The sequence below is a fragment of the Carcharhinus amblyrhynchos genome, chromosome 4 (assembly GCF_965287045.1).
Source record: "Carcharhinus amblyrhynchos chromosome 4, sCarAmb.v2.hapA, whole genome shotgun sequence".
Lineage (NCBI taxonomy): Eukaryota > Metazoa > Chordata > Chondrichthyes > Carcharhiniformes > Carcharhinidae > Carcharhinus > Carcharhinus amblyrhynchos.
This window is the reverse complement of record NC_137327.1, coordinates 74,228,681-74,243,608: the sequence shown is the minus strand read 5'-3', so window position 1 is coordinate 74,243,608 and position 14,928 is coordinate 74,228,681. Positions and strand designations below refer to the sequence as shown.

The 14,928-nt window shown below is 44.5% G+C and overlaps 1 protein-coding gene across 4 annotated transcripts in view; it reads left to right on the top strand.

Annotated features, from left to right (window-relative positions):
• The window catches only part of LOC145342118 (sodium- and chloride-dependent neutral and basic amino acid transporter B(0+)-like), a 68,740-nt gene extending 62,594 nt beyond the window's left edge, over nt 1-6,146 (top strand). For all 4 annotated transcript variants that reach the window (XM_080187354.1, XM_080187355.1, XM_080187353.1 and 1 more), the window contains one exon: nt 4,884-6,146. In XM_080187354.1, the coding sequence (XP_080043480.1) occupies nt 4,884-5,021 (138 nt within the window). In that variant the 3' untranslated portion in view covers nt 5,022-6,146. The remainder of the gene's footprint in view (nt 1-4,883) is intronic.
• The last annotated feature ends 8,782 nt before the right edge of the window (nt 6,147-14,928 follow it).

Genomic DNA, 14,928 nt, shown 5'->3' with positions numbered 1-14,928 from the left:
CAAAGCACAAAGAAGATTACATCACAGAAACAGGCCCTTTGGCCCTCCAAGCCTGCAGTGACAAGGCTGCCATCTGATTTTTAAACCCCTACCATTTTGGGGAGCATATGCCTCTATTCCCATCCCATTCATGTAGTTTTAAAGACACCCCTTAAAGGTCAGTCTCGTAACTGCCTCTGCGACTACCCCCAGCAGCTAGTTCCAGGCACCTACTACCCTCTCTGTGCAAGTAAATACGCCTCGTACATCTCCTTTAAACCTTACCCCTTGCACCCAAAACTCATGCCCTCACGAAGTTGCCACAAATTGAGTGGAGGATTGGCAGGTGCTCATGTCTGGATGGCAGCCCGACCACACTGTTGCTGACAGCTCGCATCTCCCCTTTCCTGGACAGCTCCAGCACCCGCTCCTCAAAGGGGGTGAGGACCTGGAGGTCTGGTTCACCACCCCCTGTCTCCACTCTCTCTCTGGTGCTATGGTCTGTCTTCTCCTGTGGAGGCAGAAGGAGCCATAAATGAAATGATGGCGTGACTCTTAAGGTGATGGCCCTTAGAGGGCAAGTGCAGTGGGGCCCTTGAGGGGGGATAGGAAACATGCAGGGTGGTGGGGATGGGAGAATCTGGGGCAACATGCCAGATGGGGTTAAGTACTTACACTTGCTGCCCAGATGAGATCATTGATCTTTTTGTGGCACTGTTTTCTGCTTTGAGAGGGTTAGGGGGATCGTGCCATGGCACTGATCAAGGTGGCAACTGCCTCGCAGGCTGCATTGCCATCAGCCCACTGGGTCTGCATCCTCCTGGGGGGGAAGAGGATGTCCCACCTCGCCTCTGCTGCATCCAGCAGCCTCCCCAGGTCACCCTCAGAAAATTGGGGGAACTGGTCATGTGCGCATTTTGTACAGCAATGTCTGCCTGCCTGTCCATTCTTCAGTTTTTAATGGAGCCGCCCCTTGTTGGGGCAGATCAGCTGCAGGCAGTTTGGCAGAACATTCCAGCAAGTTCCATGCAGTTTGCTTGTTAGCATTGAGGGGAAGGCAAGTGAGCACTTGCAGATGAGCTGATGGGGGGTGGAGGAGTGCTGAGGTGGTGGATCAGTGCCTCAATGATTGGGGACAGGGCGGAGAGAATAGAAGGTGTCATGCAGCCATCGGAGTCTGGAGGAAATAGGGCGTTGTGTGAGAGGGTCTAGCGGGGGGTGGGGGGATGATTCTGCTTGATATCAGTAGGGTGGAGGGGGAAGGGGGGAGCGGGGATATCTCTGCCTGAGATCAGTGAGGGGGTGGTGAGGGGTCCACTGACACTTTGCTTGAGATCATGGGGAGGGGAATGTGGGTCCTCTGCCAGCCCACCTGAGATCAATGGGGAGGAAGGATCGGTCGAGGTGGCAGAGGAAATGGGGGGATAAGGTGGTGAATAATGCTGTGTGGGTGGGGCAATGTCTCTGGGGGCCAGGGAGAGGCATTATCCGGCCCAGAGGGATGTGGCAGGGGAACAACATTCTATCATTTTTCTTTCTGTGCATGCGCAGTTGGAGGTGCCGATCGGAGCTGCAGGATTTTGGGCGCGTTACGCCCTGCCCACAGGCTTATGCAATGCGATTCAGACTAGCTGATATTTTTGCAGGCAGAATGCGTTTGGGGGCACCTCAGAATTGGCCTAAAAATCAGATCTGAAACAATCCCAGTTTCAAATCCATCCCTCACTTAGAATCAAATTGGTAAATAGGGCCCTCTGACTCCTCCAATGGTAGGATCAGGAAGTCTTTTTTCTATTTGCTTCTGCAGTTGTTGGCTGTGTTATTTTGTGCACGTTTTCCACTTCAAGAGCTGTCAGTGCAGTCAATCAGCTGTCTCTCAGCTTGCCCCAGTGTGTGTCTGGGCTTTTGCTGCTCACTTCTGACTTAGGCAATATCATGAGAGCTCTGTACCAAATTTTTAACATAAGAACATTTATATCATTATTTCTCTCTCCGGGTCTGGTTGATTTTTAATACTGTCAGCCTCCTCTGTCCGTCTGCATTATTGATCTGCTGGTAGGCACGCTTTTTTAAGGTTCCAAGACATCAGCTCTGTAGCAATGAGTTTTATTTTGAATCTTTTAAAAATGTGTCTTCTCAAGACAAACACTGCAATTAATTGTTGGACTTTGGGGAAAGTCTTTATAATTTTTTAAAAATCTGCAGGTTTTTTTTTCTCTGTGGTCCATGCTTTTTCCAGGATCACCCCATGTCTGCTGAATCTTAAAATCTTTCTGACTGTTTCTGAATTTGTGAATTCACGGCAACCTGGGTGCAGCAGACAGCATCAGTTGGAATAATCCTCATTGCTAGTATGATAACTTGAGGAAGGTGCAGGTTTGGTGCAAATAAGTATGCTTTTTTGGGAACACACATTGAAATGTTTACAGGCTTGATGCCATTTTGCTATCAGAGCACAGCTGTCCATTGATTGATTAGCAAAAAGGAGAGTCACCAATCCCATTACTTCATAATCCTTGCCATTTCTAATATTGAGAATATACAATAAATTGGCATACAATTGCTAGTGGATATCTGGAAGAGGATTCACCCATTATTAGCTGTGTCATAAAATTGTAAAATGGTTACACCATGTTGTTTTTCACAGATTGGTCTGAAACCTACTTATAATGGGTTCTATTGTTGTTCAGTTGCACTTATTGCTGGTTAGATGCATTGGCCACGTTACATTCTCCCTTAGTATGCCTGTACAGGTGCCGGAGTGTGGGACTGGGGGATTTTCACACAGTAATTTCATTGCAGTGTTAATGCAAGCCTACTTGTGACTAATAAATAAATTTCTACTTTGTTAGGAACCAGATCAGAGACTCCAAGATATATTATAAAGTGAGACTAAATCCCAACTATTTTTGATTTTATCATTAGTATGAGGATAAGCTGTTTCACTTCAGGTGCAATTCTGTTGACCCACTAGGAACATTTATCAAAACAAACTTGAATTAACAGTACACTTTATAACAAAAATAAATAATGTAACTTTTACTACTTGAAATACTTAAACTTGGCAAGCTTAAATTCCTAACTGCTAGCTCATCCCCATTAGTCTGATTAAGCAATATTCCTCATTGACATAAGTGCCTTTTCTAAATCAATTAGCAAACAACAGGTCTAAGTGCTGGAAATCTGGCTGCTGGTCCTTAAACCTCCACCTCTGGAGAGAGATAATAAATTTCTATTACAGCCCAGACTTCAATCTCCAGAGAGAGACGGAGAGAGAGAGCCCGTGCTCCTTGTCAATCAAAGCAGAAAATGCCTGTGTTTACTCTGTACGCTTAGCTCCTCTCAATTTCACAGGAAACTCTCTTGTCAAGCAAACTAATTAAACTCTACTCTGAAACCCAGGGGACAATGCCTCCCAAAAAAACACTGCATTATCTCATTAAATCAAATACCTCAATAACCAGGAGCAATCATTCTCTTGAATTCTCAGCAGTTGGGCTGTCTCGATCTGAACTAGATCATCTGTTTAAACAGAGTTGAATCATAACATCTCCTTCACATGAAGCATGACACAAATACTTTTCTTAAAGGCACAGTATTGTCACACAGCATCATTTCCATTCTGGTTAGGAGTCCATTTTTCTCCACTTCACTCATTGGTGAAAGTTCATTTACCTTTATACACATCACCAGCTTAGCACATTGGGCAGAAATCTGATGATTGCATGATATTTGCAGCCAGTGAGGTCAGAGGCCTATTTGTGGCTGGAATCCTCCAATCTGATAAATGGGCTTCAATTGCACACTGCTTGCTCACTCATCATCCTAACTGTGATTATATCTGGACTTAGAAGCAATCTTTCAAAAACCGTTTTTCCTGTTGATTTTTTCCAGGTGAATTTGCTAGTATTAAATGACTCTCAGGCCAACAATGAATTTTTCCTCTTTCTTATTCAGATTGTAAGGTTCTTCTCAACTAACTGGAGAATTGCTATTGACTTCAGATCAATGGCAGAACCATGTAGAGGAGAACAGCAGAGAAGAGATCAGAGGAGTTCCTTTCCCACGTACAAAGTTTTTGTGACTAGACTGATAAGTCACTCCTGACTACAGATTAGTGTTATCAGAGTTTAATTTTTACATAATATTTTGAGTAGGTTTTGGTGGATGCAACAAGCACGATAGCTCTGATTGCTTCAGGTAAAGTGAAGTGGCACCAGGCTTTAGGAACCCTGATTTACATACGCAAATCGATAGGTGTTGTTTTGGACATGTCTGTATTTTACCAAGATGGCATCCTGACTGCTTCCTAGCTGAAGTGCAAGCAAGAATCTTGGGCACCATTTTCAAACCTTATGTGATCCAATACAACTCAAAAAACAGCCCCAAACAGGTAGGTTTTTTTTCCAGAATGACAAATTTGGACATTGATCAAGTTAATTATAATCACTTAGTGGTTTGTCCTGAATCAAATGGTTATGGTTTTGATATCTTGGCGTTTTCATAAAGAGAAAACAAATTATTGATCCAATAACTCTCCTGAAGTTGCTTGACATTATCTGTCATCCAGTGTTTTCAACCCTTATCTTTCAGTGCAATAAAGGTTTCATAAGTCAATCTGAATGCCACTTTACTGCTTGGAGTTTAGACATAGGAATATGAACTCTGTGATAAACATATGGGTTACATAATTTTTGGTTTAATAGGAATTCCATGTGTTGGAACAAACTGTAGGATATTATGATGAAGAAAAGTTTTTTTTTCCAATTAGAACATAGGAACCTAGAAACTAGGAGCAGGAGTAGCCCACTGAGCCTGCTGTACCATTCAGTTCAGTCATGGGAGGTTAATAGTCATTTAAAATTAGACAGAAATGATTAAATGTTTCACTTTTATTTTCACAGAAAATTTCTGCTGCTTGTACACCAGCTCCTAGTTGGGGTCCATACATGGAAGAATACAAAGGGGAAAGATACAGAACCAGGACTGATTCTACAGCAGCCTCTAACCTTGTGCAACTTCTGACCACTCCTGAGATGTGAAAATTTAAGGGAACATTTCCTGATCAGTTTGGAAGCATTGGTCCTTAAAGTCCAGCACTATTCTGCTGTTGTCCCATTGTGTACAGTGGGAGTTCTCCAGAATGGCCAACACATTCACCTGGATCCAGATTCAACTTTGTCTGCAGTTTTCTTTGCCTACTACAAACATAGGCATCAATTTAGGGCAGTATTGGGCAGGGTAGAATTAAAGAGCTTCCAAGTTCCTGCATTATGTACCATTAGTCATTCTCCTACCTGTTTCCTGATGTTAAATGGATTCAAGCCAGATTTGAATGGTGGCACAGTGGTTAGGACTGCTGCCTCTCAGTTCAATTCTGGCCTTGGATTGCTGTCTGTGTGGAGTTTGCAACATTCTCGTCTACGTGGGTTTCCTCTGGGTGCTCCAGTTTTCTCCCATAGTCCAAAGATAGCCACGCTAAACTGACCCTCGTGTCAGGGATTAGCAGGGTAAATATGTGGGATTATGGGGATAGGACCTGGGTGGGATTGTGGTTGGTTCAAACTCGATGGGCCGAACGGCCTCCTTCTGCACTGTAGGGATTCTGTTCTATCCTATGAAGTATAAAACAGGGCTCAGACTTTGCCCTCATTTATATAGCTCAACTACTGAGAATTCAGGAGAATAAATGCCCCTAGTTATTGGGGTATTTGATTTAATGAGATAATGCAGCTTTGTTTTTTTGATTGTCCCCTGGGCTTTCAGAGTAGGGTTTAATTGACAAGAGTTTGATTGACAAGAGAGTTTCATGTGCAAATGGGAGGAGCTAAGCCTTATTTGTTTGCAGGTTTATTCATGGATGCAGATCTCTGGCTCATAACTATTAATCCAGTGTCGCAGCTGACTCTTTATATATGTGTTCCCAGTCCTTAAACAAACAATGTCCATCACTTGTGTATCTTTAATAATATAATCAACAAACCATTAACAGATTACCCTGTTCTTTAAGCAAAAACTTCTACTATACTTAATAATTACAAAGCAATCAAAAAAATCGTTTTGCCGTATTTCTTACAACCATTGTAGAACAAAATATTATCCCTCTTCCAAGACTTCCAACAATTTCTTGGAACAAGCATTTGTCTTTGTAAAACAGTTTGACAATTGGAGACTTGTGTTGACCCATTTTCTTTTTGAAATCTCTTGGGCAGAATTTTCTTTGAAAAATTCCAATTGTCGAACGGGTGAGAAAACAGGAAGCTTTCTGGCCTATTTTTCCAGTGAAGTAAGTTACATGGATTTATGGCACTCTGCGCAGTGCAGAGGCTGCAGTCTGAATCATGCCAGCAGTGTGGTCAAAAACTATTCATGCCAGGAAGCCAGTTGAAGACTGCTAGGGGCACAATTGCACAAGTGTACACAGTATACTGGAAGATCTATCGACCCCTCTCACCTGACCAATCCCCAAGGGCATTCCCCCCCCACTCCCCTGATCGGCATCCCTCTGATCACCAGCCTCCTGATCTGAGGCCCCAGTCCCTGACTGATAGATCCAACCCCTGACTGCTGGCCCCACCATCCAGCCCCCACACCAGATGCAGAGTTCTCCCCTTTCTTCATCTCCTACCGAGCTCCCCCTACCACAGCAACTCTCTCATCTGGCTGTGCCCCTATCAGATGCTATCCTATCAGGTCCCACCCTTCAGGCCCTTTCCCCTTGGCACTGACCCCTTAAATAGTGCAGAGTGGTCCCTTTTCTCTCTGCAATGTTACGTTGTACCAGGGTGCCGGACGGACACTGCCAGGGTACAAGGCGGGCACTGTCCAAGGGGTGCTGCCTGGCCCTGCCCCTGACCATTCGGGGGGCTTCAACTACCTCTGGTCCTACCTGAAGGCCACCACATCTGGTTCCCGTTGGTGGCGTCCATCTTTGATCCGTGTTGGTGACGACCTCCAGAATTCAGAAAGCTAAGTGAGCCCAGACGATTACATCCAGCACTCACTAATATTAAAATGAGTTTATTAATATTTAAATTGTGCTATTCCTGAGCATTAGGCTAATTATGCCAGCCAAACAGAGCTGGCACTATCAGGAGAGGCAAGAAATCAACATGAGCCAATTGTGGTGCTGGTCAAAAATTGTCTTAACCCCGTCCCCCAATCATTACGCTGAGATACAAATTTCATTCGGCAATCCATGAGCCAGGAGAGACAATCTCAGGCTTTGTGGCAAAACTTAGGGGACTGGCAGGACACTGTCAATTCAGCCCTGCATTAGCAGAAATGATAAGGGCCAGATTGTCTGTGGTATAAACAGCTTAATAATAAAAGCTTACTGTTGGAGACCAAAATCACACTCAAAAAAGCTGTGGAGCTGGCCTAGGGGACTGAGTGTACAGGACAAGGTGCAGCAGAGTTGCAAGTTTTCAAAAGGTGCCGAATGAGGTAAATCGTTTGTGGTCAGAAATGGCTGTGGCGCAAAACAGCCCAGGAGCAGGGGCAACAGTTTTCAGCAGAAGAGTGCCACAGCGAGGGCGTGTTTTCAATGTGGGGGAAAACACTTCCAAGAAGTTTGTCAATGCAAGAATTACGTGTGCTTCAAGTGTAACAAGAACGGTTAGTTACGGCGTGGAGCAGAGCAAAGCAAGCAATACAGTCAGTGCAAAACTAAAAGATAGTGACAATTAGCTTAACTCCCTGAAACAATCTGGAGGAGGATGTGACAAGGAATTAGAGTCGTTCATCTGAAATCAGGTCCAGCTGAACAAAATGCCCCCAAATAGAGATAACTTTGCTGGTAAATGGCAAAGCATTCGGGATGGAGGTCAATACAGGGGTGGTAACCACAGTCATAGGGAAATAGACATTTCATTATCTTCAAAAAGGGCTCCAACCATTAAGACCAAATGAATCAGATGCTGTTTTCTCCACATGTACTGGAGGGACACTGCAGATTTTACACACAGCAACAGTAATTGTGGCATATCAGAATCAGACAGCAAAGCTGCCAGTTTTGGTAATCAAGAGTCACAGACTTTGTTTAATGGGCCCTGATTGGTTAAAGCAAGTATGGCTAAAATGGCTGGAAATATTAAACCTGAGGGATGGAGGTTTTCAGAAGCCGAAGTATAAATACTCAGGGATGTATTAGGATGTGTAGGGGAAGCTAAAATTAAAATCTATCTGGATGAGGAAGTGATGCCTACATTTTTTCATGCCTGCCTGGTGATTTATGCCCTTTATCAGAAGGTAGAAATTGAGCTCAAGAGGCTGGAAGGTTTGAGCATTATAAAGCCTATACAATTCTCCAAATGGGCTCTACCTGTAGTTCCCCATTTTGAAACAAGATTGGACAATAAAAATTTGCAGGGATTGCAAATTAACTGTCATTAGAAGAACTCAGATAGATAGGTACCCCATACCCAGAATTGAAGATCTCTATGCTAAGTTTAAAGTAAAGTTTAAAGTATATTGGGCTTCAGCAATGTTCATCAGCAGCCGGAGCTGGATAAGAACTCACAAAGGCTGATGACAATCAACACGTATAAGGGTTTTGATCAGTATACACAGTTGTCTTTTGGAGTCTAATCAACCTGTGCAATTTTTCAGCATACGATGGAGAGTCTCTTGCAAAGCATCCCCAGTGTAGTGGTTTATCTGAATAATATACAAATCACTGGTACCTCACCTGAAGAACACAGATCGACTTTAGAAGAAGTATTGGGATGGTTTCAAGGAAGCAGGGGTTAGGCTGAAATGGGAGAAATGTACATTTCAATCAGAAGAAGTTACCTATTTGGGATTCAGAGTTGATTCAAAATGACTACATCCCTGGGAAGATAAGGTAAAAGCCATCAAGAAAGTCCCACAGTCAAAAGATGCATCCAAGCTGAAATCATTTTGGGAGATGGTAAATCCCTATAGAAGATTTTTTAAAACAGTTTCTGCCATTTTAGCTCCACTTCAACTGTTAACAAAAAATGCCAAAGACAGAAATAGGAAGAAGAACAAGAAATGTTTGGCTGTCATTTCTGCAATTAAAACGTTTCATCAGTATATTTATGGCCAACATTTTACAATAGTCTCAAACTGCTAGCCATTGTTAGGTCTTCTCAGAGAAGAGAAGCCAGTGCCAACAATTTCCACTGCAAGGGTGCAGAGATGGGCTCTTTTGTTAGCAGCATAGTTAGACATTTCAACATTGCACAGGTATCACATGCAGGTGCAATTAGCCAGTTGCCTTTGCCACAACAAATATCAGCGGGGTGGGGTGTGGGGGGGAATTATTGTCCCACCACCCCAGGGAAGATGATTCCTGTAACAAGAAATTCATGACTCTCATCCAGGTTAATATAGAATGACGATCCTAGCCAGGAGTTATGTGTGGTAGCTGGGCATTGACAAGGAAATAGATCAGATAGTTAGTCAATGCCCTAATTGTGAAGCTCAACAGGCTTTACCACCAGTGACTAATTTACATCCATGGGAGTGGGTAGACTGACCATGAACGAGGCTACAGTTTGGGCTTTGTCAGGTCATTTATGGGTTATATGTTTGTTAAACGAGTAGATGCACACTCCTAGTGGTTAGATATGCCACTGATGAAGTCCACAACAGCCATGGCCGCCATGGCTTTCTGAAAATGGATATGTTAGACAATGTCACATCATTCACAGCAGAAGGGCTCCAAAGATTTCTCAAGGCCAATAGAATTCACATGAGGTCAACATCAACCCAGCATCAAATGGGCTAGTAGAGTGGGCATTGTCAATAAATAAACAGACGAACAAACACCTTCCTCTACGGAAAGCTAGTTTTCTATTATCATATAACACCACACAATTATTAAGATTTAAATCATTTTTAGGAATGGTGGACTATTATGGAAGATTTATTCCTAATCTTCCTAAAGTGGTGACATCCCTCCATGCTGCTCAAGAAGCACCAGAGGTGATGTTAGAAAGAACATCACTGCTGCCTCACAGTGCCAGGGACCCAGTTCAATCCCCAGCTTGTGTCACTGCCTCTGTGGAGTTCGTACATTCTCTGTGTCTGCGTGGGTTTCCTTCAGGTGCTCCGATTTCCTCCCACAGTCCAAAGATGTGCTGGTTGGGTGCACTGGCCGTACTAAATTCTCCCTCAGTGTACCCGAACAGGCGCCAGAGTGTGGTGCCTAGGGGATTTTCACAGTAACTTCATTGCATTGTTAACATAAGCCTACTTGTGACACTAATAAATAAACTGAAACTTTTAACTTTAATCCGAAGAAGCCTTTGCTCAGGTTAAAGTGGCATTGCATTCATCCAGTCTCTTAGTCCATTTTGACCCCTCAAAAGAGAGAATTCTTACCTGCGTTGTATTTTCTTACAGAATCAGAGTGGTTTTGTTATAGAAGATGAAAGGTGGTGCAGAAAGGCTTATCATCTGTGCCTCAAGGACTCGGACCAATGCTTCGAAAAGTACTCTTGAATCAAAAAAAAGGACTTAGGTCCAGCATGAAAGAAAATCCTTACCTGTTTGGCCTCTGTGTGGCCTCAGATCCTAAGCAATGTGGTTGACTGTTAACAGCCCTCTGAAATCACTCAGTTGTAGTTGCCAAGATGGGTATGAAGTTAATTAGGAATGGGTAATAAATACTGAGACACTCACATCCCAGGATTGATTAAAAACTCCCCAGTCTGTATCTGAAGATGAGGAGAAATCTCTTCTCATTACCATCCCTTGCTTTGATGCGTGCATGAATCAAAAAACACACAGAAAGTTTGTCTATTTGCAGATTTATTTTCAAATGTTAGTCATTCAAATGAGACCTGAAAGTTTAATTGATGAATAGACAGCTAGCTGCCTTCCCCTGCTTCATCTAGTTTGTCCCTCAAAATTGTGATATCTAATTCATCACAAGCTATCGACTAAGCAATGTTCCATCCAAACCATGTGATCTCCAGGGAGAGACAAAATGCCAGAGTTAAAAACCTAAGTCCAGTATGGAAAAAAAATCTGGGAAATTCCTCTCCGACTCCTTTTGGTGATCGAAACCAGTCCAAGAGATCACTCTGGCTCAGATCAAGAAATGCGTCCAAGACTATTGTTCTTCTAAGTTGTTTTGCTGACACAATCAGAACACAATGTACTATGAAGCCTTTTCTCCAATGATCTGCAGTGTACCTCTGTTCCAGCAAAATGAATACTCTGCCCTGAAGCCTGTTCTGCAACTATATGCTGTCTGAATCTGTTCTAGCATACGAAACACGCTGCTCCGAAGCCTGTTCTTCAACTTTCTGCACTCTAGGACAGCACGGTAGCACAGTGGTTAGCACTGCTGCTTCACAGCTCCAGGGTCCTGGGTTCGATTGCCGGATCAGGTCACTGTCTGTATGGAGTTTGCACATTGTCCTTGTGTCTGCGTGGGTTTCCTCCCACAGTCCAAAGATGAGCGGGTTAGGTTGATTGGCCATGCTAAGAAATTGCTCCTTACTGTCCAGGGATGCGTAGGTTAGAGGGATTAGTGGGTATAATATGTGGGGATATGGTGGTAGGGCCTGGGTGGGGTTGTGTTTAAGAACATAAGAAATAGGAGCAGGAGTAGGCCATCTAGCCCTTCGAGCCTGCCCTGCCATTCAATAAGATCATGGCTGATCTGTCGTGGCTCAGTTCCACATTCCCGCCCTCTCCCCATAACCCTTAATCCCCTTGCCTATCAAAAACCTATCAACCCGCATCTTAAATATATTGTGCGAGGCAGCCTCCACCACTTCAACAGGCAGAGAATTCCAGAGATTCACCACCCTTTGAGTGAAGAAGTTCCTCCTCAACTCCGTTCTAAATCGCACCCCCCCTTTATCCTGAGGCTGTGCCCTCTAGTCCTACTGCCCTTTCTGAGCGGGAAGAACCTCTCCACCTCTATCCTATCCATCCCATTCCACATCTTATACGTCTCAATGAGATCTCCCCTCATTCTTCTAAACTCTAACGAGTACAAGCCTAGTTTATTCAGCCTCTCCTCATAGTTCAACCCCTTCAACTCCGGAATCAGCCTAGTAAACCTCCTCTGCACTCCCTCCAAGGCCAAAATATCCTTGCGTAAGTGTGGCGACCAAAACTGCACACAGTACTCCAGCTGCGGCCTCACCAGTGCCCTATACAGCTGCAGCAAGACCTCCCTACTTTTATATTCAATCCCCCTCGCTATGAAGGCCAGCATCCCATTCGCCTTCCTGACCACCTGCTGCACCTGCAGGCTGGGTTTTTGCAACTCATGCACAAGGACCCTGAGGTCCCTCTGCATCGTCACATGCTGCAGTTTTTCGCCACGTAAGTAATAGCCCTTCCTACCATTATTCCTACCAAAGTGGACAACCTCATATTTGCCAACATTAAATTCCATTCGCCATTTCCTGGCCCATTCGCCCAGCCTATCTAGATCCTTCTGCAGACTCTCCACACCCTCCGCACAATTTGCCGTTCCACCAATCTTGGTGTCATCAGCAAATTTCGACACCATACACTCGGTTCCCTCCTCCAGGTCATCTATATAAATGGTGAATAGCTGAGGCCCCAGCACCGACCCCTGGGGCACTCCACTAGTCACCAACCGCCAATCCGAATAGCACCCATTGAACCCCCACTCTCTGCCTCCTATTTGACAGCCAATCCTCTATCCACGCTAACACCCTACCCCCAACTCCATGTCCCCTGACCTTCTGCAATAACCTCTTGTGAGGCACCTTGTCAAACGCCTTCTGAAAATCAAGAAAGACCACATCCACTGGCTCTCCTCTATCTACCACCCTAGACACATCCTCATAGAACTCCAATAAATTTGTCAGACACGACTTCCCCTTAACGAAACCGTGCTGCGTCTGCTCTACCAAACAATTCTCCTCAAGATGCCTCGCTATTTTCTCCTTGATCACAGATTCTAACATTTTTCCTACAATAGACGTTAAACTAACCGGCCTATAATTCCCCGCCTTTTGCCTGCCACCCTTCTTAAACAACGGGGTAACATTAGCCATTTTCCAATCTTCTGTCACTTCCCTGGAGTCCAGTGACATTTGGAAAATAATCACCAAGGCATCCACTATCACCTCCGCCATGTCCTTCAGAACCCTTGGATGCATTCCATCCGGTCCTGGGGACTTGTCCACAATCAGTCCCTCCAGTCTGTCGAGCACAGCCTCTCTAGTAACAATAGTTTGGTGCAGACTTGATGGGCTGAAGGGCTCTTTCTGCACTGTAGGGTTTTATGTACTCTAGCTCTAGTCTACCACACTGAACACACTGCCCCGAACAATGTTCCCCAACTATATGCTGTCTAGCTCTGTTCTAGCATACTGAAAATACATTGGCCCAAAGCCTGTTCTCCAAATATCTGCAGTTCATTTCCATTCCACCGCACTGAACACACTGCCCTGAAGTCTATTCTCCAACTACCTGATATCTAGCTCTACTTTGCCACACTGAAGCACTGTTCTCCAACTATCTACTCTCTGGCACTACCTTACCTCACAGTGCTTCGAAGGCTGTTCATCAACTATCTGCCATCCAGCTCCATTCTAGCTCACTGAACACACTGCCCCAAAGTCTGTTCTCCACCTATCAGCACTCGAGCTCTACTTTGCCACCCTGAACACATAAGCCTGAAACCTGTTCGCCACATGTCTGCACTCTATAGTTCTAGGATACAGGGTACACTGTTGTGAATGCTGTGTTCAGACTATTTGATGTCCAGTTCTGTTCTAGCACATGGAAAGCACTGACTTGAAACCTGTTCTCCAACTATATGAAATCTAGCTCTGTTCTAACATACTGAACAGATTGTCCTGAAGTCTGTTTTCCAACTATCTGCAAACTAGTTCCATTACACCAGCTCTGAACACCTGCCCAGAAGCCTGTTCTCCAATTCCTGAAATCTAACTCTGTTCTGGCACACTGAACCGACTGCCCTGAAGCCTGTCCTCCAACTATCAGCACTCTACCTCTGCGCTAACTCATTGAACATACTGCACAGGAACCTGTCCTCCAACTATCGTCTAGCTCTGTTCTAGCTCATTGAACACACTGCCCTGATCTTTGTTCTCTGACTAACTGCACTCTAGCCTGTTCTCCATCTATTTGCAAATTGCTCTGTTCTATAGCACAGTGAACACACTGCCCTGTTCTAGCAGATTGGATACGTTGCTCTGGAGCCTTTTCTCCAACCACGTGCAGTCCAGTACCATTCTACCTCACTGAACACACTGCCCCAGAGCCTGTTCCACAAATATCTGAAGTCTGTCTCTGTTCTAACATGCTGAACATGCTGCACCGAACCCTGATCCCAGACTATCTGCACTCTAGCTTTATTCTAACACACTAAACATGCCACCCTGAAGCCTGCTCTCCAACTTTCTGTACTCTAGTTCTAATCTGTCACACTAAACACACCACCCTGAAGCCTGCTCTCCAACTTTCTGTACTCTAGTTCTAATCTGTCACACTAAACACACCACCCTGAAGCCTGTTCTCCAACTACATAAAGTCTAGGTCTATTCTAACATATTGAACTCACTGCTCCAGAGCCTGTTCTCCAACTATCTGCACTCTAGCACTACCTTGCCATACTGCCCTGAAGCCTGTTCACCAACTAATTGCCACCTAGCACTGATCTAGCAATCTGAACACACTGCCCTAAAGAATGTTCTTGGAAACTTGCTCTGACTAGCTCTGTCCTCGTACACTGAACACACTGCCCTGATGTTTGTTCTCCAACTGTGTGCTCTCTAGCTGTGTTTCAGCACACAACAGACTGGTCTGAAGCCTATTCTCCATCTATTTGCTACCTAGCTCTGTTATATAACACGGTGAACGCACTGCCCTGTTCTAGCACACTGAGTACATTGCGCTGGAGTTGTTCTCCAACTATGTGCAGTCAGTTACATTCTACCACATTGAACATACAGCCCCGAA